Genomic DNA, 27,827 nt, shown 5'->3' with positions numbered 1-27,827 from the left:
ATTTTACACTTATACATATTAGCCAAAATAATTGACATAAAATATTCATAATTTTTACTATAAATATATATATCAATAAAAATCCATAATCCAATTTTAGATTTTTGTTTTCTTTTCAACCTACTTACGTGCGGACCAATTCAAATCCACCATGATACAAATTGTTTAACTTTGTCAAGAAGCTCAACGAAGTTAAAATGGGCTAACTTGTATTAGAGCACGCACAATACATTTGAAATCTCATATTGATGTGATTCACATTGTTCACTATTTTCTTCTTATTACATTTATTTAATACTATATATATAATTTGTTGAGTTCATTTATTCATAAATAATTTATAAATAAATTTATTTGTGTAAAATTTAATCATAAATATATTTTTATTTTTATTTAAAAACATAAAAAATATAACAATTTATTTATTTTTATAATCTTAAATTATTTGTTAAATAAAAAAACAATACAAGGCTCATATTATATAAACTTTCTACTCGAGCTCAATAAAACTCTCAAGCTCAACTTGATAAAAAGTTCACTTGACGAAATTTTTAATAAATAAATTAAATGAGTTAATAACTAAATAAATAATCTGATTCATCGAGAAGATGAACACGTCAGATTTCAGCAAGATGGACACGTCAGATTTCAGCCAGATCACGTAACACAGAAGATGTGGTCCAAGAAAGGCTGCTGCATCATGCATGCATCTGTTTTGTTTTACATGTTGCCGTATCTGCTTTTGTTTTCCACAATGTCAAACCTCGCCAAACTAACATGCACCTCCCTCGAAATGAGGAGATCATGGGAGCCAATGGAAGAGTCAACCAAATCATGAAGTGGCACAGATTCTAGACCATTTTTTTTTCAATCAACAATAATCTATTGCAAAGATTGCGTCTTCCTCTATCCCTCCATCTTCATCTACTGGAAAATGATCAGGAATATGGTTAATTCATTGTTCAAGTCCTCGGTTGACGGTCAACCTTCCAAGTTCCTTGCTTGGTCCATCCTTCCTCCAGTCTGATTCACACATCGATCGCGCAAGCAGGCGGCTGCTTCGTCAATCTCTCCTTCGCCTATTTAGTAAACGAATTCCTGTTTCTGGCCAAGTCGAGATCTTTGCAGCCAGTTCAATTCGGCTGCTCTGTTTTGTGCGGCACAGCAGGTGAAGATGGAAAATGAATTGCACCGTCGATCCATCACACAGAAACCATGTTCTGGTGGTTTACCAGGCAGAAATAGCAGCATCTACAACCTCATCGGAGCTTATGACTTGCAGAGCACAGTTGGGAGATCATATCTCAGGCCTTTTACCCCGACCTCTGCTTGTGCTCCAGAGGAGAAAGGTTACTCCAGATTTCTTATAGATTTCCTAATGGGCGGAGTCTCTGCTGCCATTTCCAAAAGCGCGGCTGCTCCAATTGAGCGCGTGAAGCTCCTCGTCCAGAACCAAGACGAGCTGATCAAAGCTGGCCGCCTCTCAGAGCCATACAAGGGGATTGCAGACTGCTTCTCTCGAACTGCCAGAGAAGAAGGTGTTCTTGCACTGTGGCGAGGAAACACTGTAAATGTCATTCGATATTTCCCTACCCAGGTTGAAGCTTCTCCTCCTCCTCCTTTTCTTTCTTTTCCTTTCCTTTAAAGTGGTTGTCATTGCCATTGACTGTTGTTTTGCTGATCACCACCTCAGGCACTGAACTTTGCTTTCAAGGACCACTTCAAGCGGATGTTCAACTTCAAGAAGGATAGGGATGGATACTGGAAATGGTTCGCGGGCAATTTGGCTTCTGGGGGTGCAGCCGGTGCTACCTCACAAATCTTTGTGTACTCGTTGGATTATGCAAGGACCCGGTTGGCGAACGATGCCAAGGCTACCAAGAAGGGGGGTGAGAGGCAGTTCACTGGCCTGATTGATGTTTACAGAAAAACCATACAGTCTGATGGAGTCGCTGGACTGTACCGTGGCTTCTGTGTCTCCATTGCCGGCATCATCGTTTATCGAGGGCTCTACTTCGGTCTCTATGACTCTTTGAAACCGGTTCTGTTGGTTGGTTCCTTGCAGGTCAGTTAGTGCTTGCCATGCTCATGTTTTAGTTAGATGATCAAGTGTTGAACGAGTGATGTTGTTTGGCATTTAAAGGATAACTTCTTGGCGAGTTTCTTTCTTGGATGGGGAGTTACTGTCGGCGCTAGTCTTTCTTCCTACCCGATGGACACTGTTCGTCGACGGATGATGATGACTTCCGGTGAGGCTGTCAAGTACCGGAGCTCTTTCGATGCATACTCACAGATTGTAAAGAATGAGGGAACGAAGTCCCTCTTCAAGGGTGGTGGTGCAAACATACTCCGAGCAGTGGCCAGTGCCGGCGTTCTAGCCGGTTACGATAAGCTCCAAGTGATCGTCTTCGGAAAGAAATACTAGATGGTGGCGGTGGCTAAGCCATGTTGCTAGAGCCTCTCAATGCCTAATGCTCGATGATGATGACAAAGTACCTGATCAAGTGAGATTGTTAGATTTTTGAATAATGACATGTAAGACGGCTAGATTCTATGATTGCTTCAATAAGGCTGCAGTGTTTATATTTACTTGTTTCTTCGGGTAACAACAACCTGACAACTCAAAACAAGCGATATGAGGGAGTCCTGCAAAAATAAAAAATCTCATCAAAAAGACTAACACTCAAATAATGTTTTTTTTTTTTTTTTGAAGAAATTGAGTTTTCAATGCATCTTTCTGCTTACCATTTGGTATGTGGTTTATCAAATCCGTTGCCTTGCTCATCACATCTGATTTCCTTCTTGTAATGTTGACGCGCTATGTACAGGTGACAAATTGCACGGCTTAATAGTCAAGTTGTCTGCGCTTCTTTTTCTTGTTAAAACTCTCTAACACTTCAAGCCTCTTTGAAGGTGATGCAGAGAGTATCCACTTGCTGAATTCCAGGCAATCCATGCCCATGTAGTGAGCAACGTGTCTAAACTCATTCCTCTTGAACTGTTCAGCAGAGACATCCACCCTATGGATCCTTTTCGAGTTATTAGCTTGTGTCTTTGGTAAAGTCGTGTCGGCAGAGTCTTCCTTCGTACTTGTGGTACAATTGTTTCCCAAAAGCCCAGGTCCCATGTTTACAATATCCTCGTTACGGTGAGCATATACTATGCCTGCGAAAAAACATAACTTATATTTTGTGCCATACCCTGTGCAAATACATACAGATTTTTTACTAACACTGAATTGAATTTCATGAAGAGATGGCAACTTCTAACAACATATGCACAATAGCATGCGTAAAAATAGTTGTGTATAATATGTCCCTCACCTTTTGGCGGTCAATCTTCTAGTCAGGAAAACTCATTTTATACTATCGCATGCAAGCTCTCAATGAAGGTATAAAATCAATTTGGTTGATCTCATCTACTAGGGAGTAACACACTCGATGATGATAAAAATTCTCAAGATGAATTTTTCCAAGTTCTCATATAAAATTACCTTTGCTGAAAATGGAAAAAATATTATTGATGGATGCATATGCTGTTTTTCATAAGTTAGAAAGGTTCGCAACTGTTCCATCCAATTTGTACTCATCAGCCTAACCTCAAACCCAGGTGCAACATGGGTTGATACCGAGTGGAATCCAGGCCAAATAACACATGGTATAGAATGAGGTAACCAAGTGGCAAACACAAGGAATATAGAAAAAGAGAACAAACAATTATTGAGCAGAAGAAAGGCAATCATCCAAACGATTTATAAATCTCCTGCCTCATCTCAAAAATCCTGTTCCCATCCTTTTCTCTAAGCCGGTAAGCCCTAATATACATGTTTCAGTACATCACATCAATACTGATCTGGAAAGTGAACAATACCCACACCGAAACTTTAAACTAGGAGGTCAACAGAAAAACAGATGGAATATTTTTGTTTCCTAATCAACCTGGTTCATTTTGAGGAATCTTAAACAGATAAGAAAACTTATCTTTTTCAGTCTCAAGAGAGATTACACAATGAATTCTAGTAAACACAAGCAAATGGATTTAGAAGATCTTCACGTAGGGACAATGAAATAGTACCCAAGCAGAACCTTAATAGATTCATGTCTAGTTGCATCATATTTTCTGTAATGAGTTTTTCTAGTATAAGTTGAGCTTTTTATGAAAAACAAATGAAAGAATGCTTAACTGCACATAAATTGGGATTGTTTCATACAAGCATACACTAAATCAGTTGACCTTGTTTTGTTATGTTGCCCTTTTAATAGATGTGAAAAGTTCGTGTGAACTTTTGAGATAATCATTATTGCAATGCATTCATATTACATGAATTGTGTTTTTGTCAACAAATGCCAGGGCATATATATGGACCAAAAACACTAATTGCAGACATAAGGCAAAATTTTACAGAATATTGACAAAGGAAAAGGAACTGGCCTAGTGGAGCTGCAAGTACACCAAGTAAAGACTCAAAAGATAGCAAGATTAAACTAATTTGATATTTCCAATTCCATGTTAATCTTGAGCACCTTAAAAATCTTGTTAATGCCAACTCTTGCCTAGTTTTTTCTCTTAGGATATTAACTATTCTATTATTGCACCTCCAAGGAACATAATGGCAATGCCTAGTTTTCTAATTCTTGTCTGTTAATAGATCTTGCATTCAGAAATGCACAATACAATGTACCTGAGAAAACAAAGAAATTATCACTCTCTTAAGTTTAGAAGGAGAAGCATGCTCTTAGAATGTGACCACATGCAATACTTCAGTAAATGCTTACTCAAATCTTCAATGGGAGGATTGACACTTCAAAAGTTTTTCTTCAGAATGGCTAAATTGCTTAGGAGCAATAGTAGTATGATATAATCTTACCTAGGTCCTGAAGCTTCCTTGTGTTTTCAAAGACTGTTGCACCATCATTCAATGTGTCATGAGATAGTATTTCACTTGTTGGAGGAACATAGTCATCAATTTCTTGAAGAAGTGGTTTGTTCTGAGTATCGAAGTGTTGACCTCCTTTCTCATGCATTTCAATTATCTCACTCGTGAAAAGCTTATCAGAGAGATCATGGAAGAGGTTGCAGATTCCAAATAACTCGCCCTGGAATTCTTTGCAATCCTAGAGAATAAGTGGAAGACAATACAATCAAGTTGAGAAACTATTGATTCTTGATCTGTCAAACCAAACTGGTTTTAAATAAAATCATATCAGAACAATACCTGGACACCTTGGAAGTAACGTTTTTCCATCTTCCCAGAGACAGCAATGTTTGAAAGCTGCTGTTTATAAATTTGGCGAGAATAGACAAGCTCTTCAAGGGAACCAGCAGCAAGAAGACGGCAAACTGTAACATGCCGCTTCTGACCATAACGAAATGATCTGTCCTGAGCCTGCAAGTCTTGTGCAGGATTCCAGTTGGGATCAAAAATAACCACACGGTTAGCACTGACCAGATTCAGACCTAAACCTCCAGCCCGAGTAGATATCAGAAATACCTATCAGAATATCTGTAAGTTTTTTTTTTTTCTGAAAATAAGCCAGTAGCTTCCCTCCCAAACTGTTTGTAGCTTGGGAAGAGAGAATATGTACATTATTAATTATTTTGACTAAAAACATTTTGACAGGCATGCTCACTTAAAGATCTAATTGAGAATTACCTGTTTACTAGGACTTTTATTAAATTCATCAACAAGTGACTGTCTTAAGCTCATTGGAGTTGAACCATCTAGCCTGGAAAAGCAATATCCTTTTCTTATGAGAAACTTCTCCAGTATGTCCAGCATCCTGCTTTTAACATAAACATCAGTCGCAAATAAAACCAAAACCATGACAGTTTGCAATTATACAGTGTGACAAATTCACTTTGTGGATTTTAGACTGTTCCATCTTCACTGAATGTATTTGAATGAGACAATGAAGAAACAGAAGGAACTGAAACATAAAAAATAAAAAAATCAAGGGCCAATTTGTTTTTTCCTCTTGGAGTGTTGCTACCTGACAGAATAGCTAAAAAGTAGAATCTTGTCACCCTTTGTAATCCAAGAAAATAATAGCTTTTCCAATGCTCGCATTTTTCCACAATGTTCAACATCACTAAGCCCCATGAAATTTTCATTCTGAGCATTGCCACCAACTAAGTCAACATCAGCACCAAAGATAACAGATGCTAATTCTGCATCCTTCTTTTGCTTCTCAAGATCATCCTTGGGATTAGGCTTTATCAACTCCAAATGGTTGCTTATCTGAAGAATCATATTTAACAGTTTAAAATTCATTGTTCAAATAAAAAAGGCAATCAAATATGAAGATACTAAAATGTTCAAGGGGTACCTGCTGTAGCTTGATAAGGCAGGGAAGAACTAGGCAGAAAGGGCAAGAATCACAGCCTTCAGGATTCTCTCTATGCAAATAAGACCACATGATGCCGTCTGGGACTGTCTTCTCACAGCATTCAACCTGAGTTAAAGGACTGCCACAGCTACAAGGCAGATCCTTGTTTATTAAAGATTGGACATCAGGTTGTTCCAGCATCCTCTTATAAACTCGCTTTTGCAAGTCACTCATTGCACAGAAGACAACATTATCTTCTTTCCCTAACATTAAATGTCCTATTGTCTCCTCTTTAGTCCTTCTTAACAAGTACTTACGCAGAACAGCGACAAGATGTTTCTTCCGTTCATCAGCAATGTGAATGTATCTTTCAGGAGCACTTAACCTCTGACCATGTTTTAAAGGCTCATCATAGAAATCACGAAAGTGTTCCCATGTTCCTAAGCACCCAGGTGCAACCCAATCAAACAGATTAAAAAGCTCCAATATCCTGTTTTGCATTATAGTTCCAGTTAGACCAAATCTTTTTCTTGTTTTTATTCCTAAGCATGCCCTATATAATCGTGATTTTTCATTTTTCAGCTTATGCGCTTCATCAACAATAACAATATTCCATGGGACTTCACATAAAATCTTATCATGAATTCTGAAAGTGTCAAAGCTAGTTACAAGTATCTCAGTACCATGAGTTTTAAGCTTCTCAAGAATTAACTCTCTATTTGGTCCATGATAAACTGAAACACTGAAATCTCCCCATTCAGATAACTCATTTTCCCAGTTCTGAATAATTGAAGTGGGACAGATGATTAATATAGGGCCTTTTTCCACAGCATGATACACCTTATCAGCTCTGTGCTCATTGTCTTTACCAGTTACAGCTGCAAGAAAAGCTATAACCTGGATGGTTTTCCCCAGCCCCCTAAATTAAAATGGCATTATTACTCAGCAACTAAATTCTTAGCTGATTAATGGAACTTGGGCATGTAGGAAGAGTAAAAAAATCAATATTGCATAAAACAAAAGGAAAAAAGGATTACATGTCATCTCCAAGTACACCACCATGATTGCTTTTGTACAAATTGTACAAAAATCTAATGCCATCACTTTGATGTGCTAGGAGCCTACAATTGATTGATGCAGGAACCTACAGAAAAAAGGAATCTAGAAATTGTTATCAGAGATACCATCCGTATGCATATCACTTATAAATATGGCTAATTTGAATGTGCAGTGATTCACATGTCATCATATGTTGAACAGTTGTTGATCATGTGGCACTAGAACATCCTGAATGGTAACAATTGTTATCAAAATTTGCAAGATTGACAAAGACTATGCACCTAGAACTTTGTATTAGATGGGGCGATAGATCCACAGAGATTTTTTATGAGCATGGCAGAGACTGGACATAACATCAAAGCATTCACAATTGAGGACGGCAGATTTATTGATATAGCAAAATCTAAACTTTATACTGGGCAACGAGAAGAGACAAACCAACAAATGGAGTGAAAAGTGATTGGAAGATGGAGACAAAAGAAATCAAGCTAGCAAATTGTAATTAGCAGATAATATTGTCAATATGATAGTCACAGAGATCTCATAGGGCAACAATCCTACAAAATAAAAGAGAAAACATTAAAAAAAGAAAGATATTGATTGAATGGATAAGACTATGGAATAGTGGCCTATTTTATAGAATTCACATACAGACTAAGTGGAAATAAGTTACATGGGGCAGGGAGAGGGAAAAAATCACAAAATTATAAATGAAGCTTCATCACTCATGTACATTTTTGTGTCACTTTCCCTCTTATCTTTTGGAGCCTTGATGCAATGGTAAAGTTGTTGGCGTATGACCTAGAGGTCACGAATTCGAGTCTCGGAAACAATCTCTTGCAAAGCAGGGCAAAGCTATGTATAATAGACTCTTCCCGAGACCCTGCATTGACGGGAGGGAGCTTCATGCATTAGGCTACTCTTTCCCTCCTATATTTCCTTTCAAGTGAACCTACCTTTAAAGTTTTTATTTCAACATTCAACTCCAACAAATAGAACTCAACTCTTCAAGAGTTGAAGTATGATTGCTTTTGAAAATCTGAAGCATTTACCTCATCTTCATAATGTTAGGTCATCCCTTTAATTATATAAAACATCATTGTAAGTTACTAAATCAAGAAGCATTCTCTACATATCAACTATAACCTCAAACTTCAGAGCATTGAGATTGCAAAAGTGTTGGAAGACACTAGTCAGAGATGCAAATGCCTCTAAGGTAGCAAATCCTCTATGCTGAAAACTATACTAATGCTTAAGTTGGTTAGTAAATCAAATGAATGCGTCAAAATCAAATGTTCTCACAGTGTGCAAGTAGTCTCTTAGAGAAGTATTTATGATGTGCTAGTGGTTTATGCATGCAAGATTATGATCACACAATGTAATTTATCTTATACATCATTATGTGCAATTCATATATGCTTTTTGTAACCCTCAATTGGATGCTAAACTAAACAAAGAAATCAAATACATATGTCAACAAGCTTTATATCTATACACAACTACAAATCAAAACTCATATTAAATATGTCTATAGAATTTTTACAAACAAATTTGTTAGTTGGTGAAAAATATATCATGCTTATTTAGTTTAACAAGTTCCTCTATGTTCATGTGCATATGCCAGTGCAAAGAATTTTTCTCCTATGAGTCCAGACTAAGATTAGCATGTAGGACGTAAACAAGATGGGGCTACAATTGTTCTCTTGTAGTGCTAAAGTCGACATTACCTCTAGATCTTTCATTTTGTTCTCAATTTAAGTCTAAGGCAAGTGATCAAGTGACTCTTCTAGAATTAAGCATTAGGACTCACTTAAAGGTTCTTTGATCGCAAGAGAAGGGTGACTAAATCAGGTGAAGTTTCATCTTCTATGATATCACTTTTTTATTTGTTCCATTTTTTCTTGAATTCGTCAAAAAATGAGTAGATTGTTTTGGCCGTAATGTGGAAAATACAGTCAAAGATGATAAAGGTAACAATTAATGAGAGGATGGAAACATATTTTGTCTCTCTACTATCCTGTTTGGATATCATCCTAGTCTCTCTTTTCGAACAATAGGATAACACCTCAAATTTATAGCGAAATCCTCATAAGTCCAAAAAGTGATGAATCAAGATTTCACTTTGCTGCCGTTAATCAAAGACTACGTTTCAATACCAAACCGTTCCTCATTTGAAAGAGAAAATTCCTCATTTGAAAGAGAAAAAAGAGAGAGCTACCTGAACAACATGAGTTTCTCCGGGAGAGGAGAGAACCAAAGGTTCGTAGGGCCCTCGAGCCTCAAAGGAGGCAGACTGCGAAAGGAGCGCATCACGCGGCAATCTGACGGTGACTGGAACGCCTCCACTCTCCTCCTCATCCTCCGCCGCTGGTTTCTCTTCTTCAAAGGGTGGTTTTGGTGGACGGAATTGGAAGCCCTCGGAGAGAGACTGCGCATCGAGGCGTTGCAGTTGCTGCGAGAGGGAGGATTTGGGTGGCTTCCTCGAAGGAGGGGCTTCGGACGGAGATTCCCAAGAGGAGGCGGACGAGGAGGAAGCGAGGGCGGCTCCGGCTGTGTCGGTGGCAGTGGCGGAGGAAGGGGAGTTGGAGCAGGGTCGGAGGGTTTCCTTTAAGCGGTTCAGCGACATGGTCTCGTTGCCTATTCTTTCCTAATCATGCGATTTCACCCAATTTATAAATTGAGCATATGACACTTTAAAATTTACCAAAAAGTATATCTATTATTCAAAATATCTTTGTGCTGACACAATTGATAATTACGACCCATATACAAAGGGTAATTATATTGAGTAAAGCTAGAGCCACTATATTGAGCAAAGTTAGAATTATTTATCTCCGTTTTAGATTATATAAGATAATTTTAAAAGAGCCTCCGTTGTAAATTACAACGGTGCTTCTTTTTTCAGTCCGGATCCTCTGGATCAAATTTTCTTAATCATCTTAGACCACAAAAAAGCATATAAAAGATTCTCACGTGCACATCATGTGCACACAGAAACCCCTCTCACGATAGAAACCCCAGAGTGGACAACGAGTTGCTCTAACCCTCGCGATCCTATCCGTCGACGACGAAAACTCCACCGGCGATCCTCCACCTCCGCGATCCGCCTGCGAGTTAAACTCCACCGCGATCCCCACCTCCCCTCTCACGCAGAAGATGAAAACCTCGTTGCGCCCTCAACTTTCAGAGCCCTAACCCCTCCATCATCCCCGACAGCCTCCATCATCCCCAACAGCCTCCCGCAGGCATCGGACCTTCCTGTGCTGCTCGGAGTTTCCAGAGGATCCGCGTGCTGCGTGCTTTGCAACTCGCAGGTGCTAGTTTCCTTCTTTGTTGAGTACTAATTTCTAGAGTTTTCAGTTTGTCTCAGTTCTATTCTGTTCGTTACTTATTTGTTGAGTACTTGATGTATTTAATCATAAATTATTACTACATAAATAGAGCAGACTCTTAATTATAGTTGTCTAAGCACTTTATGAATGGATTTTGTATTTATCGGGGAATTGTGGTTCTTAGTTAATTACTATTCTTGGTAGGATCTGGAGTATTTGATAACTAAAGAGAAGTTGGACCTACAGTAATTATCAGGAGGGTGAATCTACAAGTTGTCGTCGTTTGAATTTTGAAGGAAATAAAGATAGTCAGGAAGGTGGCTTTGATGTTATTGATGAAGGTAATAAGAATCATATTGGGATTGTATTGAGCTTCATTATATCAAATTTCCCTTTTTTAGCCATCTTGCTTTGTTTGTTTGATTGTATAGGTTTGAACATTGAAACAGATTTAGATATACCATAAATGGGATTGGAATTTGAAACAGAAGAAGATGCATATCAATTTTATTTGAGATATGCTAAAAAGGTTGGGGTTGACGTAAGGAGAGGTAGAATCCATAAGGATAAATCGAGTAAATTACTTGATAGAGTTTTTTATTGTTGTGCGCAAGGAAAAAAGGAAAAGACAAATAAGATCTTTGTGTCAAAGCAAGTCATGATGAAACAAGATTTGGTTGTGAGGCTAAAATGAAGATTTGTAATCGAAAAAAAAACAAGTTTACTGTGGTGCAATTTGTTAAAGAGCATAATCATTATCTCTCAAGTCCAAGCAAAACGCACCTCTATAGAAACCATAGGAATATTTCTTCTTCTGCAACGATACAGATTGAGATGACAAGTGATGTGGGAATCCCCCCAAAAGCATCTCATGATCTTATGGTGAGGTAAGTAGGTGGGAGGGAGAATTTAGGATTTATTCCTGAGGATTATAAAAACTACTTGCGATCTAAAAGAACAATAAATATGAGAGTTGGGGATACAGGGGGTGTATTGGAATATCTGCATAAAATACAGTTTGATAATCCTAATTTTTTTTATGCTATCCAAGTTGATAAAGATAATTTGATTACTAATATTTTTTGGTCTGATGCTAAGATGAGAGCTGATTATGTTAATTTTGGAGATGTTGTTTGCTTTGACACAACCTACAGAAAGAACAATGAAGGTCGACCAATTGCATTGTTTGTAGGTGTTAATCATCATAAACAATCCATACTTTTAGGTGTCACTTTCTTATATGATGAAACCAGTTTAACTTTTGAGTGGGTATTTGATACATTAACTAGAGCTATGGGTGAGAAAAAACCAACTACTATTTTTACATATCAGGATGCAGTAATGGCAAAGGCGTTAGCTTTTAAATAGCCTTAAATACATCATTATTTGTGCATTTGGCATATCTATCAAAATGTTGTCATACATTTAAGTGGAGTTTTTTCTAAGTTTAGAGACTTTGTTAAAGATTTTGCCTCATATATATATGATTTTGATTAAGAGGAAGCTTTTATTTCAGCATGGAACATGATGTTAGACAAGTATGCACTTGAAGACAATGATTGGTTGAGGCACATGTATAACATCAAGGAAAAATGGGCTTTAGTATATGGACGATAAATGTTTTGTGCAGATATGACTACAACCCAAAGAAATGAGAGCATGAATAGTATTGTGAAAAAGTATGTCACTTATAAACACAAATTTTTAGACTTCTTCAGTCACTTCCAAAGACTCCTTGATAATCGTCGATACGAGGAATTAAAAGCTGATTTCAAATCAAATACAACTGTTCCATATTTAATATTTCCAATTGAGATTTTGAAGCATGCTAGTGAAATTTATACTCTTAAAGTATACAAGTGTTTTCAACAGGAGTGGTGCTTATCTCATGATTCTAATCTAGAAATTTGTGAGGATGTTGATACATTTACAAAATATAAAGTTACTCCTCACAAAAAGAAAAACCATCATATTGTTACACTTGATAAGAAGTGTGAAAAAATTGAGTGTAGCTGTAGAAAATATGAATTTACTGGAATTTTGTGTTCTCATATTCTGAAAATATTTACGTGGAAAAATATCATAAGAATCCCAAGTGATTATGTATTGAAAAGATGGACAAGAAAAGCAAAAATTGGATATTTTGGAGTTAATGATTCAATGGCCAACAATACTAGTTTGGATCGAAAAGTACTTCAAAACATGCATTACAAAGAGTTGTGTGGGTTGAATGTTCAATTGGTTACCAAGGCAGCAGAAAGAGATGACACTTACATGTTTGTTAAAGATGCTATGTTGAGCTTGCGTAAGATGGTGGATGATAAGTTACAAGATAAGGAATCAAATGTCCAACAATCAAATGTGAGCCAAGCATCCTGGGAAATTGATTATGGTGAAGGGAACTCTACTGGAGTGAAAGGGATTAAAATGAAGAAAAAAATGGTATCAGGTAAAAGGTTGAAAGGTGGGTTAAAGAAGATTTCAAGGAAAAGAAAAGCAGCGAGGAAAACAAATCAAATTGTAATGATTTCTATTCCATAACTTCTCAAATTTTGTTTATTTGGTATTATTTGTTGTTAAATTTGAATAAGTTAAATCATTCTATTTTTTTTATAACACATGGTGTAGATCAAACTATTTCCAGTGTGGTCAGCGTACAATGTAACCGGATCAATCATCAAGTTGGTATTTGTTTTACTTATGTTAGATAATTTATGTTATAACCATCTAAGATTGTATTTTATTTTTTTTGTTTTAGCCTATAAATTCTGTGCCAACAATTGGCAGCTCTGTTGGTAGTTTCAATATGACTCAGACTCAATTTCCACCATTATTGACATCACAATTTTCTCAGGTATATATACACCTTAGAAGTATAATTAGTTTGGTCTGATAGTTAAATATCTAGTTGGGTTGAACCATATCCAATTGAAAATTTGATAATCTTTGTGGCAACTAGTTCCCTTTCCAGTCAAATATCCTTTTTGTCCTTTTTACAATTTTTTTTCAAAATGTTGTTAAAATTTCAATGTGGCATTATTGTATTGTATAAAAATGTCCTTATTCCAAAAATTGGAGCAATTGCACTACCATGCCCTGTTATTCTTTCTACCCCTGCAAAGATGGTTGTAATGGTTACGATATATTGGAACAGTGTGGTTTGTTTTGATTAGATTGAACAATGGTAGTTTAGGGGGATGATATTGTCATGTTTTGGTTACCAAACTTTTAAATTGATGTATATGAACAACTTGTCTCATTCCCTAAGTTGGTGGACGAATCCTAAGTTCTGGACAAACTGGATGTGTCATTACTGGTTTGACTCTTGCTGAAATGAAGCAGTGTATTTATGGAGTTCCCAAACTGAATTTATTCTTTGTTGAACTACATGTAAATTCTTTGTTCCCAAACTGAATTCATTAATATTTTACAGTTGTTTACTGTTATAGGTGCAATTCCTATTTGTGCAGTTTGCTGGACCACCTCCTGCAGCTTCCTCCCCTTAGACATCAACGATCTCGTATTTGTTTATGTCTATTTATATGTACACTTGTGCTAGTTAATCTATTGATATGATTTCCTTTCTTGACAGGTTCCAAATACTTTGGAAGTCATTTTGACTTTTGCCCAACTGGTCCTCATGCTTGTTTCTATAGATCCACACCGAAAAAGGAAGACAACGCTGAGATTGAACTATCTGTTTAACATTTTAAGCTTTCACAAATTTTCTGAAAACTCTTACATAACTTTCTAAATTGTTGCATCCCTCTTTTGGCAATGGAGATGTGTTTACTATTTGTTTGAAAAATATTGTTAGTTTCTGAAGACTGGAAAATGTTGTCTGTTTGAAAAATGTTGTTAATTATCTTGCTCCTGGTTGATGATTCAAAGAGTGATACAAAGAGTTATATAAAGAGTAATACAATGATATACATTTCTTGAAATACATACTTAGTTGTAATACAATGATATACATTTCTTGAAATACAACTTTCATTGTCACAAAAAGCTATCTTTATCGAGTATAATAATGAGTAAAGTGGTAGTTGTAATACTTGTTGAACACGTCTTGCTCCTGTAAATGCCTTAGAGTGCATGTCTAAGGTAATAAAACAACTCGACTACACCATTGGGATATCTTTGGTATAGTTTAAGCTTGCATGTCATTTAAGATCACTTGTAGCACGATACTTGTAGTCAAATTCCAATCCACCAAATTATAGTTGTCAAACTGTTTGGTGAAAACACGATTCAGAAATTTCAAAACCATGTCACAATCAACTAGGAAAATAAAGATCAAACTTTTTTAAATAAAAAAGTATATCTCATCCTAAGACTTTAACAAGAACACACTAGGCAAAATAATAGAAGTCAAAAGGAGCTATAACACACTAAAGAAACTTAATAAATTCATAAAGAAGAACAAAAGAGACACATGACCAACCTCATCGACACCTCAAATTTGTTAGCATAGCAAGCATTCCTTTCAATATAATTTCACATTCTTGCTTGAGTGGAGAAGTATCAGAGATGAGAACTAAGTCCTGAAAGAAGAATAACATAGAATAAATCATTACAAAATTTTCAAACCATTATATAATATGTTCCACAACATCCATCTTAACAAAAAAAAACTAACTATCCTATCATAACATCCATTATATAACATGTTTCACAACACCAACAACACTAATTAACCACCTGAACTAACAAAGTAATAAGGTATATGGCCAAAAGAGACAGTTTCACTATAACTAATGATCCCGTCCAGAAGCTGAGTCGGACAAAGGCTGGCTGCGCTGGCGCTGGTGTTGACGAAAAATCGTTGAGACGTCTGATTGACCTGGTACCTCTTGGAAAGGTTCTCACGGGTGGATGACGGACGGTGATGACGGGAATGATGAGGCGAGGGCTCTGCACACACTCAGACAAATCGCCCTCACGTTAGAGACCAAGAACCAGGGAAAAAGTCCCTGTGTCAGGCCCTCCGATGCTCAAGTCAGGTACTTTTTTCCCATAAGCACAGTGAAAGGATAAAAAGTAAAAGATGAGTACGAAAAGACGAGTGAGCGTACTTGCATAGAGATAAAGCCTCCTTTTTTATATGGCAGTGGGTACTTCTGGAGTCTGGCGAGTGTCAGAGAATGTTAGGTGTCAGGATTTGTCTGGCAGTAAATGACACATGACATCTTCTTATAGGCTTAAGGAGGGATCAATGTGTAATGAGTTCTAAACCGTTAGCATATTCCCTGACATGCGATGATTATTCTTTGACAGGTTGTTACGATTCTCTGACTCGATTGTCGTGTAGTGTGCGCCTGCCTCGATTTGTTAACCCTGGATTGGATCCTTATACCCGTAGATTTTGACTTGTGGGCATAGTCCTGCGTTTCCTGGCGAATTCCCTGGCTCGTGTTTGTCGCCCCATAAGTCCAGATCTGTATGTTCAACCCTCCATTTGCCACTCGATAGATCCCGATAAATCCAAACATGCGCTTGCCACCCTGCTAGTCAAGGCCTTCACTTATCATTCTTTAAGTCTCATTCCGTACGCACAACCCTGCTCTGTATTTTATCCTGTAAGTCTGGAACTGTATCTTATAAGCCCTGACATGTAAGTCATAGTCCTCCTGTCCTGACCTGTAAGCCTTAGTCCTCTTGTCCTGACCTGTACGCCTTGATCCGTGTGTGTAAGCCTTAGGCCGCTTACCTTAAACTGAAAGCCTTAGTCCTCCTGTCCTATCCTATCCTATAAATCTCGACCTGTAAGCTTTAGTCTGCATATCCCAACCTGTACGTCTTTGGTCCACGTATCCTGTTTTGTGAATCTCGTTCTATAAATCCTGACCTGTAAGCCTTAGTCCGCATATCCCAATTTGTACGCCTTTGGTCCGCGTATCCTGTTCTGTGAATCTTGTCCTGTAAATCCCAACCTGTAAGCCTTAATCCGCCTATCCCGACCTGTAAGCCTTAGTCCGCATATCCCAATCTGTACGCCTTTGGTCCACGTATCTTGTTCTGCGAATCTCGTCCTGTAAATCCCGACTTGTAAGCCTTAGTCCGCATATCCCAATCTATACGCCTTTGGTCCACGTATCTTGTTCTGCGCCTTTGGTCCGCGTATCCTGTTCTGCGAATCTCGTCCTGTAAATCTCCACCTATAAGCCTTAATCCGCCTATCCCGACCTGTATGTCCTACCTTCCGCGTTCCTACTCGCCATGTGGGCCTAACTCCTGTATGCCACTTATGCCCGACCGGGACTATCCTGTAACCTGGACCTTGGACCCCATGTAAGCCAGACTCTTGACCTCCATGTAGGCTGGACTTTTGACTTCCACGTAGGCTTGACTTCTGATCGCCACGTGAGCTTGACTTCTGACCACCACGTGGACTTGACTTATAACCATGTCAGCTATCCGACCCTACTATCATGCACCGTATCAACTAATATTCAGACCGCTGATGGTACATTTGATTTTCCTAGATTATGTCCACGAGAAGCAATAGGTTCACTTCCTAACCTTGACTCTATTCTTCCTAACCTTCCACTGTTGTCTTCATCAGACAAAGTATCGGCTACCACCCACTTTTGCCAGCCATGTTGCCCACATGATAATACCTCCTTCTGAGATTTTTGGTCGATCTAGAAACACATACCAATATTCTTTGTCCGCAGTCCTTGCATGGTACATTTTCAAATTTCGTATTGTCGATGGAGCTGTAACTTGACGATGCCATGAAATACCAACCTATTAATCAAACGAGAATTACTTAGATTCAAATATTTTTTTAATGTTCATAGATTATTTGCTAAATAAATTCAAAAACCGAAAATATGTCATAAGTACCACATAACTTATCTCATTTTGTTAATAAGCAATAAGTAAAACATAAACTTAGTGATTTAAGCTATCTCATGACTAAATTACTTTTATTTAAATCATCCTCTACCAAGAAAAATAATTGGACTTTGAAATGAAATTGTCTGATGAAGAGCCAAAGTATTTGTTTGATTGTCAATGAACAAATAAAGCAATACATAGAGGTTTTTCTAAAGGTTTTACAATAAGCACTAGCATTGTGATTGAAGGAGGATCCAAAAATCATTAGACAAAGGCTTCAATGTCACATTTGGTAGCAAATCTAAATTATACAAATTCTTAAACTCAGTTAGCAACTTACAAATGAAACAAATTCAACAAAAATATAATTTTAAAAAGATATTGGAAACAAATCAATTGGAAAGGTCCTTATGCTGTTGTAAATATGGAACTCAAACTTTTAAATAGGAATGAATTAAAGGAAAACTCAAACTTGCTAGAACCAACAGTTGAAATTAGCCCTAACGGCGGTAGAGCGTGGGTCGTCGTCGGTCGAGGGCAGGGTTGGGCGTCGGAGGTCGAAACTCGTGGGCGCGTTCCTATGCGTTTGGGGACGTTTCTGCGCAACTACATTTCCGCGTGCACGCGGAAATCTAGTCCAGGGTGGAGTTAGGGCACAGCGAGGTTTTCATCTTCTGCGTGAGAGAGGAGGTGGGGATTGTAGTGGAGTTTAACTCGTAGGCGGATAGCGGAGGTGGAGGATCGCGGTGGAGTTTTCATCGTTGGCGGATAGGATCGTGAGAGTTAGGGCAACTCGCTGCCAACTCTGAGGTTTCTGTCGTGAGAGAGGTTTCTCTGTGCATGTGAGAACCTTTTATACGCTTTTTTGTGGTCCAAGGTGGTCCAAGGAAGTTTGGTCCAGAGGATCCGATCTGAGATTTTCTACTCTCCACCAATTACCCAATTTTAATTGTGAATCGGCTGATCAATTTTTTTTAATTTTTTTTTACCTTGTCAACCATTTCAAACGTTTAAAATATTTTGTTTGAATGAGTAACATTATTTAAGTATTTTTTATTAATAGTTATAATTAATTAATTGTTATTCCTCAAACTCCATTAACATAAATATGTTAATCATTTTTGTATACAGCGCTCATAATATATCTCAATTAATATGTTTAATTTTAAAAGAATATGAATTAAATTTTAAAATATTTTTAATATTATTTGTGAATGTTAGTTCTAATAATGTAAATCTAGATTACGAATCGAACTGTAACCAGTAATTCTATACTGCAAGCCATGAACCATAATGATAATGAAATGTCAAGAATTGATATTTTTCAAACCGTTGAACTATAATTTTAAATTATAGAATCCTTGATTCTAAACTATGGTGGTCAAGTCTATTTCCTTTATAGGATGACCCAAAGAATTACTACATCGTTAATAACATTACGAGAGGTCGGTCACTACGAGTGAGATTATTTTTGCACTCATAAAAGATCCAATTGTGACGTTGAACCCATCTTCAACATCTCAGTTGAAGGGGCTCAAATCTATTCTTTGCAGTCTGGTTAGAGCACCATTCTTGTCTTTTTTTTTTTGGGTGATCCAAGTGTCCAAAGTCTTAGATCTACTAGTTTTTGGAGGTGTACTAGTCTAGTTCTATATAAATTTTTACATCTAAGTAAATTTAAACACACAAATAGAAGTCAACTAATAGCCGCCTACAAATCCAAAGTTAGAGGCCCAATAGGAGAAACGGTGTCGCATGGCTCAAACTCAGTAGGACCCCAGGAACTTTAAGAAAATATTTCAAACCCTCGTTGCATGCGTTTGTGGATGCTTTGTGGTATTTGCTGCCTAAACACATCTTTTGGCTACTTTTTTTTTTTTTTTTTTTTTGTTTTTTCATAGCACTGGCCATGGTGATACCGTAGTTGATGGCAATGTGCATAATCTCGGACCGAGATCGAGCAAGGGGATCATTTTTTTCGAACCTAAAATAAAAAGGGTGTAGTTGTAATTTTCAAACTTCTTAGACTTTTTTTTAAAGTGCAATTAAAAAACAAACTATGCTTTCTTCTTTCTCGTGGCTTCTTCCCCCAACGGCCTTATTCGCCATCATTGTGGCCCACGGGTTCAGCTGTTGTAGCAAATGGGTCGATAGTATTAATACCAGATAGTGAGTTTGATTCATAATGATAATGCTGGCAAGGAATAACACTCTTATATTCTGGGTGGAAACATTCAGTCCTACCACCCAATTACTGTTATTTACCTCTTGGAAGTGGGACAGACAAACAGGTTGACAGGACCTTGGGGTCGAGGGTTATCGTCTCATTCGTCATCATTGCGCGGCCATCGACATCCGTAGCGACGAGCCCCTCCCATTGTCATAGATCATTTTACTTGTTGTCGTATATAATTTCCTACAACAACAAGTAGCAACAATAGATCCATCCTTCCCTTCTACTTATTTATTCCATTATCATTGCAAGTTTCCCTTCCGATTGAAAGAAAAGTGAAAGAAGTAACAGTCGAATGAATGCCACATTGAATTGTTGAGTGAACATATTAATCAGAATTTAGACATACCAGTTTAGACATAGGCTATTAAGGTCTATGCCTAGGGTCTTAATTTTTATTGGGACTCATTATTTTTAATATATTAAATATATTTTTATATATTTTTTTAAGAGAGTGAAAAAATAAGGATAAAAGATTTATAGGATCGTATTCTATAAAAATTAGGGTCACATTATATTTTATATATATAAAATTAGGGTCACATTATATTTTATATATATATATATATATATAAAAGAGAATGAAAAAGAATAGGACAATATGATTAAAAATATTTATGATCTCATAATTTTTTTTAAGAGAGTGGGAAAAAATAACGATAATAGATTTACATGATCTTTTATTTATTTATATATATATATATATATAAACGAGAATGGAAAAGAATAGGATTATATGATTAAAAATATGTATGATCTCATTTTTTTTATCAAAGTTTTGGATTTCGCATAAATCTCATTATAATTCAAACGTGTGTCTATATATATATATATATATATATATATCACAAACGGATTTTTTTTTTTACATTTTAAATTTATTTTTAATTATACATATTATTTTATTAGATAATTTGTATCTCCACTAGTGAGAAAATTAAATTTTATATAAAAAATTATTTTCAGTCCTAAGTTTATTGAATGAAAAAGGATGAGAATTTTTTTTTTTTCCAAATCGACTTGAGCCGGTCGTGATTCAGACCAACCAAGAATCACTGTTATATGGGCATTCTGAATAGGAATAACTAGGCAAGTTCACGAACAGGAAAGAAATCTAGTGCTGGAAGAAGAAGAACATGCTGTAGAAGCTCATCTGGATTTCATAGGTTTTCTGTTTGGATTGAGCTTTTGAGCGGCACGTACTCGCCCAAGTTATCATATACCGCACCCTTGTCGATCTGCTGGTGACGGTAACTCTTGCAGACATGGTAGAAGACGCTCTGCACGAGACGGCTGACGAGGTTCACAACAACAAGCACGGCCACAAGGGGGACGCCTTGGCGACGACGCTGGTGGCGCCGAGGCTGCCCTCCTCCTCGCGGGGGTCCTTGACAACGACGGCGCGGAAGATAGTTAAGACCAGACAGCAGGCGGTTGTGTAGGCTAGGACGAGAGCAGCAGCCGAGCGGACGCGGCCACGGAGGAGGTAGCGGCTCTTGGCAATGTCCGCTAGGCCGCAGAGGGGCTCAAGGACGGAGACGACGCTGGCGAGGCGCCACAGCGCGGAGATGTATACGTAGGCAGCGAGGAAGGCGAGGAGGGCGAGGGCGATGAGGAAGACAACGAGGGGGGAGGAAGGGAAAAGAAGGAGAAGAGGGAGGAGGACGAGGACGAGGACGTGAGCGAGGATGTAGAGGAACATGAGCAGGGCGGACCACAGGAAGGTGCGGAAGAGGCGGGGGATGATGGGGCGGACGGCAGCGAGGGAGGAGGCGAAGGAGACGGGCTTGGCAGCATAGAGGGAGGCGACGGTGAAAACGATGGCGGCGGTGGAGGGAAGGGAGAAGGTAAAGAAGAAGAGGAGGTAGACGAAGAGGTTGAGGAGGATTCAATCGGCGGCGGGGGCGGAGGGCTTGTGGCGGAGGTGGAGTAAGAGGGGTTGGGTGAAGAGGGATTGAGCAAGGACAGAGAAGGAGAGAGGGAAGATGACAGCAAGAGCGAGGGAGGCGAAGGTGCGTGGGGCGGCTCGCGAAACCTCCACTGCCTCCCGGAGCACGTCTGCCGCTGACTATGTTTGCAGATCCATCGGTTGCTTTTAAACCACTTCGTCCCTTTTCTTTCTCGACCCCTTCGTTTTATCTGTAGTCTAAGTGGGCTAACATTGGGCCTGAATAAAGTGAATGGAAACAAGGGTTACAGCCTATTAAGCCCGTTTAACTTTTTAACGATCCAGCCTATCACGTGCTGCCAACTCATCACTCGCCGTTCCTGATCTAGTTTTCTTAAAGAAATTCTTCATCTACCCACACCCAGGTCGCTTGCGGGTTCCACCTCGAGATAGCCGAGACGGATTCTGGGTCCCATGCCTATTGTTCCAATTAAAATTTGGCACGTACCATCTTCGCGTGAGATATCTGCGGGGGTGTATGGCTGCTTTGCGCCGCGTCGGATATGGTCCAATCCGTGCTGGTAAAAAAACCCTAGCGCTCAGATCTCGGCCGTGGCCGAGTCGATCCGTTTCCGCTTGCCATCTCATTCTCGGCCTCTCCACCTCGTCGTCTCGTGTCCTACGCCGCTGCCTCCACTTGGGGCGGAATCGGATGGGTTCCCACAAGGAGAAGGCAGCCACCGCAAAATTGTCGCCGGAAGCCCCCTCCAAGGGCCCACCAGAACTGCCACCGACGCCGTTGACTGCGGTCCACCCCATGCAGTCCTTATACGGACACGGAGTCCCGGCCGTTATGGCCCAGGCCTTCTATTCGCCTTCGCCGGTCGCCGCGGCGCAGCCGGTGGTCTGGGGACCTCAGGTTTGTGGAATCCCTCTTGGCGGTGTCGGAAAAAGTTTGCATCAGTGTTAAAAATTGCATCATGTAACCCTTTTTTTTAATATCTGCGGGTTATTTTTGGCAATGGAATATCCTAGCAAGTGATGCCGCCACCCTTCGGAAGCCCGATCCCTTACGCTTCGTTCTACCCGCACGGAGGATTTTATGCTCAGCCTCCTCAGATGAACGCGGTAGAAATATTCGAGGAATCCCTTTTGTTCTTTGTTTAAATTTTTTAATGCAGCGTCAGTTAGCTACGATTTGGGGTCGAATAATATTCGGAGTGGGTGATTTTCTAGGGCATGGCTTATTGGACGACTGAAACTGAAGGGAGACCCTCGGAGCAGAAGGACCAGCGTCCAGTGAGCAAGGATGTTTCTGGAGGGGAATCTCTAGGCAAACGAGAGAATAATGATAGAGGAACCTCCAGTGTCGGGGAGGATGCCTCGCAGAGGTTAGCTTTGCGGACTGGGACGATGGACTGTTGATTTTTGTTGACCTTTCTGTTGATATTGTTTTTCTGCAGCGATCATACTGAAACAGAGGGGTCATCTGATACCGTAGGAGACGATGGGCAACCAAAGGTATGCATGGGAAATATACCCTTGCTTCTCTGTTTTTGTTTGGAGACTTGTCACAATTCTTCCTGCTATTTGCAACTCTTTGGAAGCCTTGTGAAAATGATGGGGCTATATCTTTGTGACGTTTGTTTATGCCATTTCTACTTTTGCATTGTTGAAAATGTTATCTTGGGACCAATTGATACTGTTACAGTTCAGGCTCCTTGTCTGATAAAAAAACAAGAATATATTTTCAATTTCAGTTAATGCAAAGTTCTCTTGGTTATTCAGGAGCATTTCTCGAATAGAAAGAGAAGTCATGAAACTGTAGTTCCAAAAGGTAAATCTGCTATATGAAAAATGGTTAATCTCTGTCAATTTGAAACTTTTTGGTCATAGTCATTCCTACTGAATTTGCTCAGGTGGAACCTTTCAGTCCCTCAGCAATGATGAATATAGTGGTGCTAATGCTCAATCTTCTTATAGTGGAAGAGTGCGAACTGCCAAAAAACTTCCAGTCTCTGCCCCAGGAAGAGCAGCACTGTCTGGTTCTCAAAATAATATTGAAATGGATTTGTTGAGTTCTTCCCTTTCTGGATCTGTCCCCATGTATGCTAGGTCTAATGGGGCAAATTCAGGAACCATAATGGTAGGATGTGTAAAGGGCATGCATGAGGAACCATGAACTATATTTCTTTTTTCTTTTTTTTTTAAACTACGTTTTTATTAATATCTTTTTCAGGATGAACGTGAACTGAGGAGAGAAAAACGAAAACAATCTAACAGGGAATCAGCTAGAAGATCAAGGATGAGGAAGCAGGTATTATTTAGATTATTGAAGTGTGTTCTTTGTTTCATTAAGGCGATGAAACAGTTATCAGTTTTCTCTTTTCTTGTTCGTTCTCTTCACCTTATCAGTTATCCATATTGTCAGAGTTACCAAAACTTCTGTAGCCTGTTGTATATCTCTCTTAAATTTGTGCTAAAGATGAATGAAATTTTGTGGAGTTGACTTGCTTAAACAGAAAAATGAACTATATGCTCAACTGTATATATTTGAAAAATAACATGTTGAATTAATTGAAATGTCATGTGCATAATTAGACTTGAAAGTGCAATGCATGAAAATTGTTTAATATACAAATGACCAATATGCCTAAATCATGAATTAATTTCCCATCTCCAAGCATCTAGTTTTAAATATTACCCGTTCAGGTGTTGTTCATTTGGTCTGTTTTTATAGAGTACAACTATGATGTTGCAGTCAACTATGTTACCTGGTAGGCATGCCATTTGGTATTTTCACTTTTATAAAAGAGTCCCCTAAATGTCCAAGATAGTTTATTTTCAGTTGATGCTATTCCATTTTATTTTTGATTTTCTCTATCCTATATGCATGGTGAACCATTCTTTGCAAGTGTTAAGAAGTAACAGTATATAAAACATTAAAGAAATAATACATATAGCGTTGCACCCAACATTAGGATCTTGAAATGCATGTGCAAAGTTACTATGAGAAAAAAAAAACTAGGGAACATTGAGGTGGAATCTTTATTTATGAAATGATAAAAACTCCATGTTCAAAAATGACCATCAAATGTCTAAAGTTGAGAGAGTTGAGCGAGAAGAGAAAAGAAATATTAGATTATGCAACAATTACTGGCCTTATGAGCTACTCCGAAGCATCATTTACAGCAGGATATTGCTTACAATTTTCCGATGATCTCAAAGTCACCTATCAGATGAATGTCATAATCTCAAATTTACAGCTTTTAGGATTTCATTATTTAAATAGTTGTTAGACTTTCCTCTTTTAGTGAATAAAAACACGTACACTTTGTACACTTGTTTTGCTGATCTTAATCTTATGATTCACTTTGAGCTGGAAAAGTTTCACTGCATAATATCTAGACAACCAAATTGAAATTACCTTTTGTCCTTCATGTTGTATCAGCAAGAATGCGAAGAATTGGCAAGGAAAGTGAATGACTTGAACAACGAGAACACTGCCCTCAGATTAGAACTTCAAAATCTCAAGAAGCTGTGTGAGGAAATGGAAACCGAGAACAGAACATTGACGGTTAGTTTCTTTTCTTATTTGTATTATATTGGAGGGTGTCACAGTTGATATTCTGCTGGAGAGTGTATGCATCTCCTTCTGATAACTGTGCACTTATATTTCTTGGAACAGGAGGATCTAAAACATACTCAAGGAGCAGAGCTTTTGTCTGAGCTCAGCATTGGTGTAAACCAATCAGGAGACTCATGAAGTTAACATTTTCCAAAACCTAATCAAGTTCTAGACGGTCTAATGGGGCTTCTTGGTAACTTTGTTCTACGTCCAATTCACTGGCGTTCCGCCTGTGATACTTTTTTTTGTTCATTGAGAAGGTCTTTCTTTCCCATAGCTGGCTACATATTTTAGAAATTCAAGTTAAACACTTTTACTTTTTTACCACAAGAGAATTGCAGCTTCTTGTGCCAAGCTGTTTTACCTGATGTGTGGAGTAATTTAGTGTGCTTTCCGCTTGAAAAATCAGTGGGAAATGTGCGTTAGAATCCTAACTCTACTTTAATCTTGTGTAAAATAACTGTTGAAATATAATTCTCAGTGAATCAAAATCAAATATGGTTGATGGTTTTGCACTATCTGTTCATGCAGTGTGGCTCTGTGCGCGCGCGCACTTTGATGTCAGTTTGTCTTGAAAAGAGAATGGATGCTGACTCATCTTTATTTATCTTTTTGCATCAGACCTGACTCAGCTATAGAATTACTGATGTCTACTTTGAAAGGATGGAAGTTAGGGCTCATCTTTTGGTTCCACAGCCATATCTTCCTAATGGCTATCAAGTTGGAACTTCAAAAAGGTAAATAAAAATACAAGATAAAGCTAATGTAGCAGCATTGCTTATATAAACTTTTTTCTGGTAAATGCCAAGCAGATGATTCATCAGGAGCTCCATATGCACTACAATACAAGAGAAGATGAAGTCTTATATCAGGAGCTCTTTACAGTGACCTAAAGGAAGAAAACAGATAAGGAGAAACAAATATGTGATGATGAAGTGAAAAGACTAAATCTCAGCAGTGATCAAGTCTTTGTATATTAGCAACTAATTGTTCCATAAACATATATAAAACCTGAGCTTATTATAAATATATTCAAGTTTAGGACCTTCCAAACACTTAACTAGGAAAACTATACCATCAAAAGTGATAGACTCCTTACATTGCAGGTGTTTTGATACGTTTAGTTCACTTATGCAAGATTAGAGTCAAAACAAAATGCATTACACCTTGATTATGACGATATTTATTTGTTGGTTTAGTAGTAATGTTACTAACTCAATCTCGAACTATTGGAGGATATGCTCACAAGTGGCTTAGTAGTAATTTCTTATAAAAAAATCATTTCATAAATTTAAATATTAATATAAAATTTTGGATATATAAAATAAAACTTGTAAAACTCTTTGAAATTTTTTTAATTTGTATATTCTTAAATTTTTGTAATAGAATTTTTATAAATAAAATAAAAGAACATAACTTTTATTATTCAAAATCAAATTAAGATTTTATAAAAATTTATCCTAGACAGGATATAGGTAAAAGAGATTATTTTAATTTATTTTTTTTAACAATAGATTGAGTATAAATTATAATTTTTTACAAAAATGTATTTGATTTTTACAATTTTATTTTAAAATTGTGTAATTTGTAATTAATATGAAAAATAAAAATCTATATCTTCATTTAAATCAAAATTTTATAAAAATCTGGAAAAAAATAAAAGGGAATATAAAAAGAGGATCGACCTCGTTTAATATGTTCATCCCCAGGGCGTAGCGCAGACGGTGGGCGCATGGTATCTCTGGCGTAATGGTTAGAGGTCGATTCTCAGGAACTGACGACTTGGGGTTTACCCCACCATGCGTCTATGACCTGTGTACTTGCATGAACCTCCCTCCATATCCGTGGGACCGACACTAGGGGGGCCGCTAAGATAGCGAATCTACCTTTATCAATAGTCTAATTTTAGAAAAAAAAAAAAATATAAAATACACCAATAAATCGACAATCATATGACATGAATGCAAAGGGTTGAGGTAAATCGGTAAAATTATCTACAAATTAGAGAAGTTAAAAAAATGGAAAAGAACAAAGTGCGAGGAGTGATCGTGTTTATCAGAAAGGAGCAAGGGCGGGTGCCTCGTCGGGAAAAAAAGGGCCGGGCACCGATGAAATGCAGCGGCTGGTCTCTGATCTCGTGGAGGACACGGGAGAAGGTGCCGAAGCCAGTGTTGAAGCCCACGAGGAGAATCACCAGCAGAAGCAGGAAGTAGAGGTAGCAGCAGCACTTGCATGACTGACCCATTTACCTCCAACCGGTCAGACATACGATCGAGAGAACCAATGGATATCCCCGGTTTGCAGGAGCAAGAAACATCCGGCCTAAAAACATCCAATCGGACAAACCTATGAGGAATCGAGCAAGCCATATGACAATTGATCAGAAGTTTGCTTTTCCTATTGTGACCGGTCAGGATAGATTATCTTCATCTTGATTTTAATGTCCACCTAAGTATGTATCTTGACCTTTTTGAGGGGACATGTGGAGGCTCCATCTATTCTTACACATCACAAGTCC

General features: G+C 38.1%; 4 protein-coding genes and 1 pseudogene across 10 annotated transcripts; 3 read left to right on the top strand and 2 right to left on the bottom strand.

Moving 5' to 3' along the window:
* Positions 1 to 676: 676 nt before the first annotated feature.
* Positions 677 to 10,055, bottom strand: LOC122022303 (switch 2-like). Of its 3 annotated transcripts, none has more exons than XM_042580263.1 (10): positions 9,604 to 10,055; positions 7,364 to 7,470; positions 6,327 to 6,816; positions 5,991 to 6,238; positions 5,654 to 5,780; positions 5,216 to 5,491; positions 4,868 to 5,114; positions 2,746 to 3,165; positions 2,591 to 2,646; positions 677 to 2,496 (listed from the first exon to the last, which is right to left on the bottom strand). In XM_042580263.1, the coding sequence occupies exons 1-8, from the start codon at positions 10,009 to 10,011 to the stop codon at positions 2,846 to 2,848; spliced, it is 2,223 nt and encodes a 740-aa protein (XP_042436197.1). In that variant the 5' UTR covers positions 10,012 to 10,055; the 3' UTR covers positions 677 to 2,496; positions 2,591 to 2,646; positions 2,746 to 2,845. The 3 variants fall into 3 exon arrangements, with proteins under 3 accessions (XP_042436197.1, XP_042436196.1, XP_042436198.1); XM_042580262.1 differs by having other exon boundaries at positions 6,327 to 7,245; positions 9,604 to 10,054; XM_042580264.1 differs by having other exon boundaries at positions 6,327 to 7,245; positions 7,364 to 7,487; positions 9,604 to 9,741.
* Positions 1,175 to 2,589, top strand: LOC122022305 (ADP,ATP carrier protein-like). The gene is made up of 3 exons (XM_042580265.1): positions 1,175 to 1,597; positions 1,694 to 2,065; positions 2,144 to 2,589. Exons 1-3 carry the CDS (start codon positions 1,175 to 1,177, stop codon positions 2,423 to 2,425), a joined length of 1,077 nt encoding a protein of 358 aa, XP_042436199.1. The 3' UTR covers positions 2,426 to 2,589.
* LOC122022927 lies at positions 10,010 to 14,663 on the top strand. Its single transcript, XM_042581032.1, has 3 exons — positions 10,010 to 10,017; positions 10,351 to 10,699; positions 14,310 to 14,663. The coding sequence occupies exons 1-3, from the start codon at positions 10,010 to 10,012 to the stop codon at positions 14,469 to 14,471; spliced, it is 519 nt and encodes a 172-aa protein (XP_042436966.1). The 3' UTR covers positions 14,472 to 14,663.
* A 6,224-nt stretch (positions 14,664 to 20,887) lies between these two features.
* LOC122022926 lies at positions 20,888 to 22,157 on the bottom strand (annotated as a pseudogene).
* A 47-nt stretch (positions 22,158 to 22,204) lies between these two features.
* Positions 22,205 to 26,207, top strand: LOC122024311 (G-box-binding factor 1-like). 5 transcript variants are annotated; one of them, XM_042582914.1, is made up of 11 exons: positions 22,205 to 22,600; positions 22,717 to 22,809; positions 22,918 to 23,072; positions 23,145 to 23,202; positions 23,470 to 23,518; positions 23,601 to 23,827; positions 23,921 to 23,998; positions 25,133 to 25,258; positions 25,370 to 25,502; positions 25,931 to 26,046; positions 26,122 to 26,207. In XM_042582914.1, exons 1-9 carry the CDS (start codon positions 22,220 to 22,222, stop codon positions 25,445 to 25,447), a joined length of 1,245 nt encoding a protein of 414 aa, XP_042438848.1. In that variant the 5' UTR covers positions 22,205 to 22,219; the 3' UTR covers positions 25,448 to 25,502; positions 25,931 to 26,046; positions 26,122 to 26,207. The 5 variants fall into 5 exon arrangements, with proteins under 5 accessions (XP_042438848.1, XP_042438849.1, XP_042438847.1 ...); XM_042582915.1 differs by having other exon boundaries at positions 25,370 to 25,569; XM_042582913.1 differs by having other exon boundaries at positions 25,370 to 25,726.
* The last annotated feature ends 1,620 nt before the right edge of the window (positions 26,208 to 27,827 follow it).

Source organism: Zingiber officinale, chromosome 9B, assembly GCF_018446385.1.
Source record: "Zingiber officinale cultivar Zhangliang chromosome 9B, Zo_v1.1, whole genome shotgun sequence".
NCBI classification, from domain to species: Eukaryota; Viridiplantae; Streptophyta; class Magnoliopsida; order Zingiberales; family Zingiberaceae; genus Zingiber; species Zingiber officinale.
Note: the sequence above shows the minus strand (reverse complement) of the source record. Positions and strands in the feature narration are given on the sequence as shown.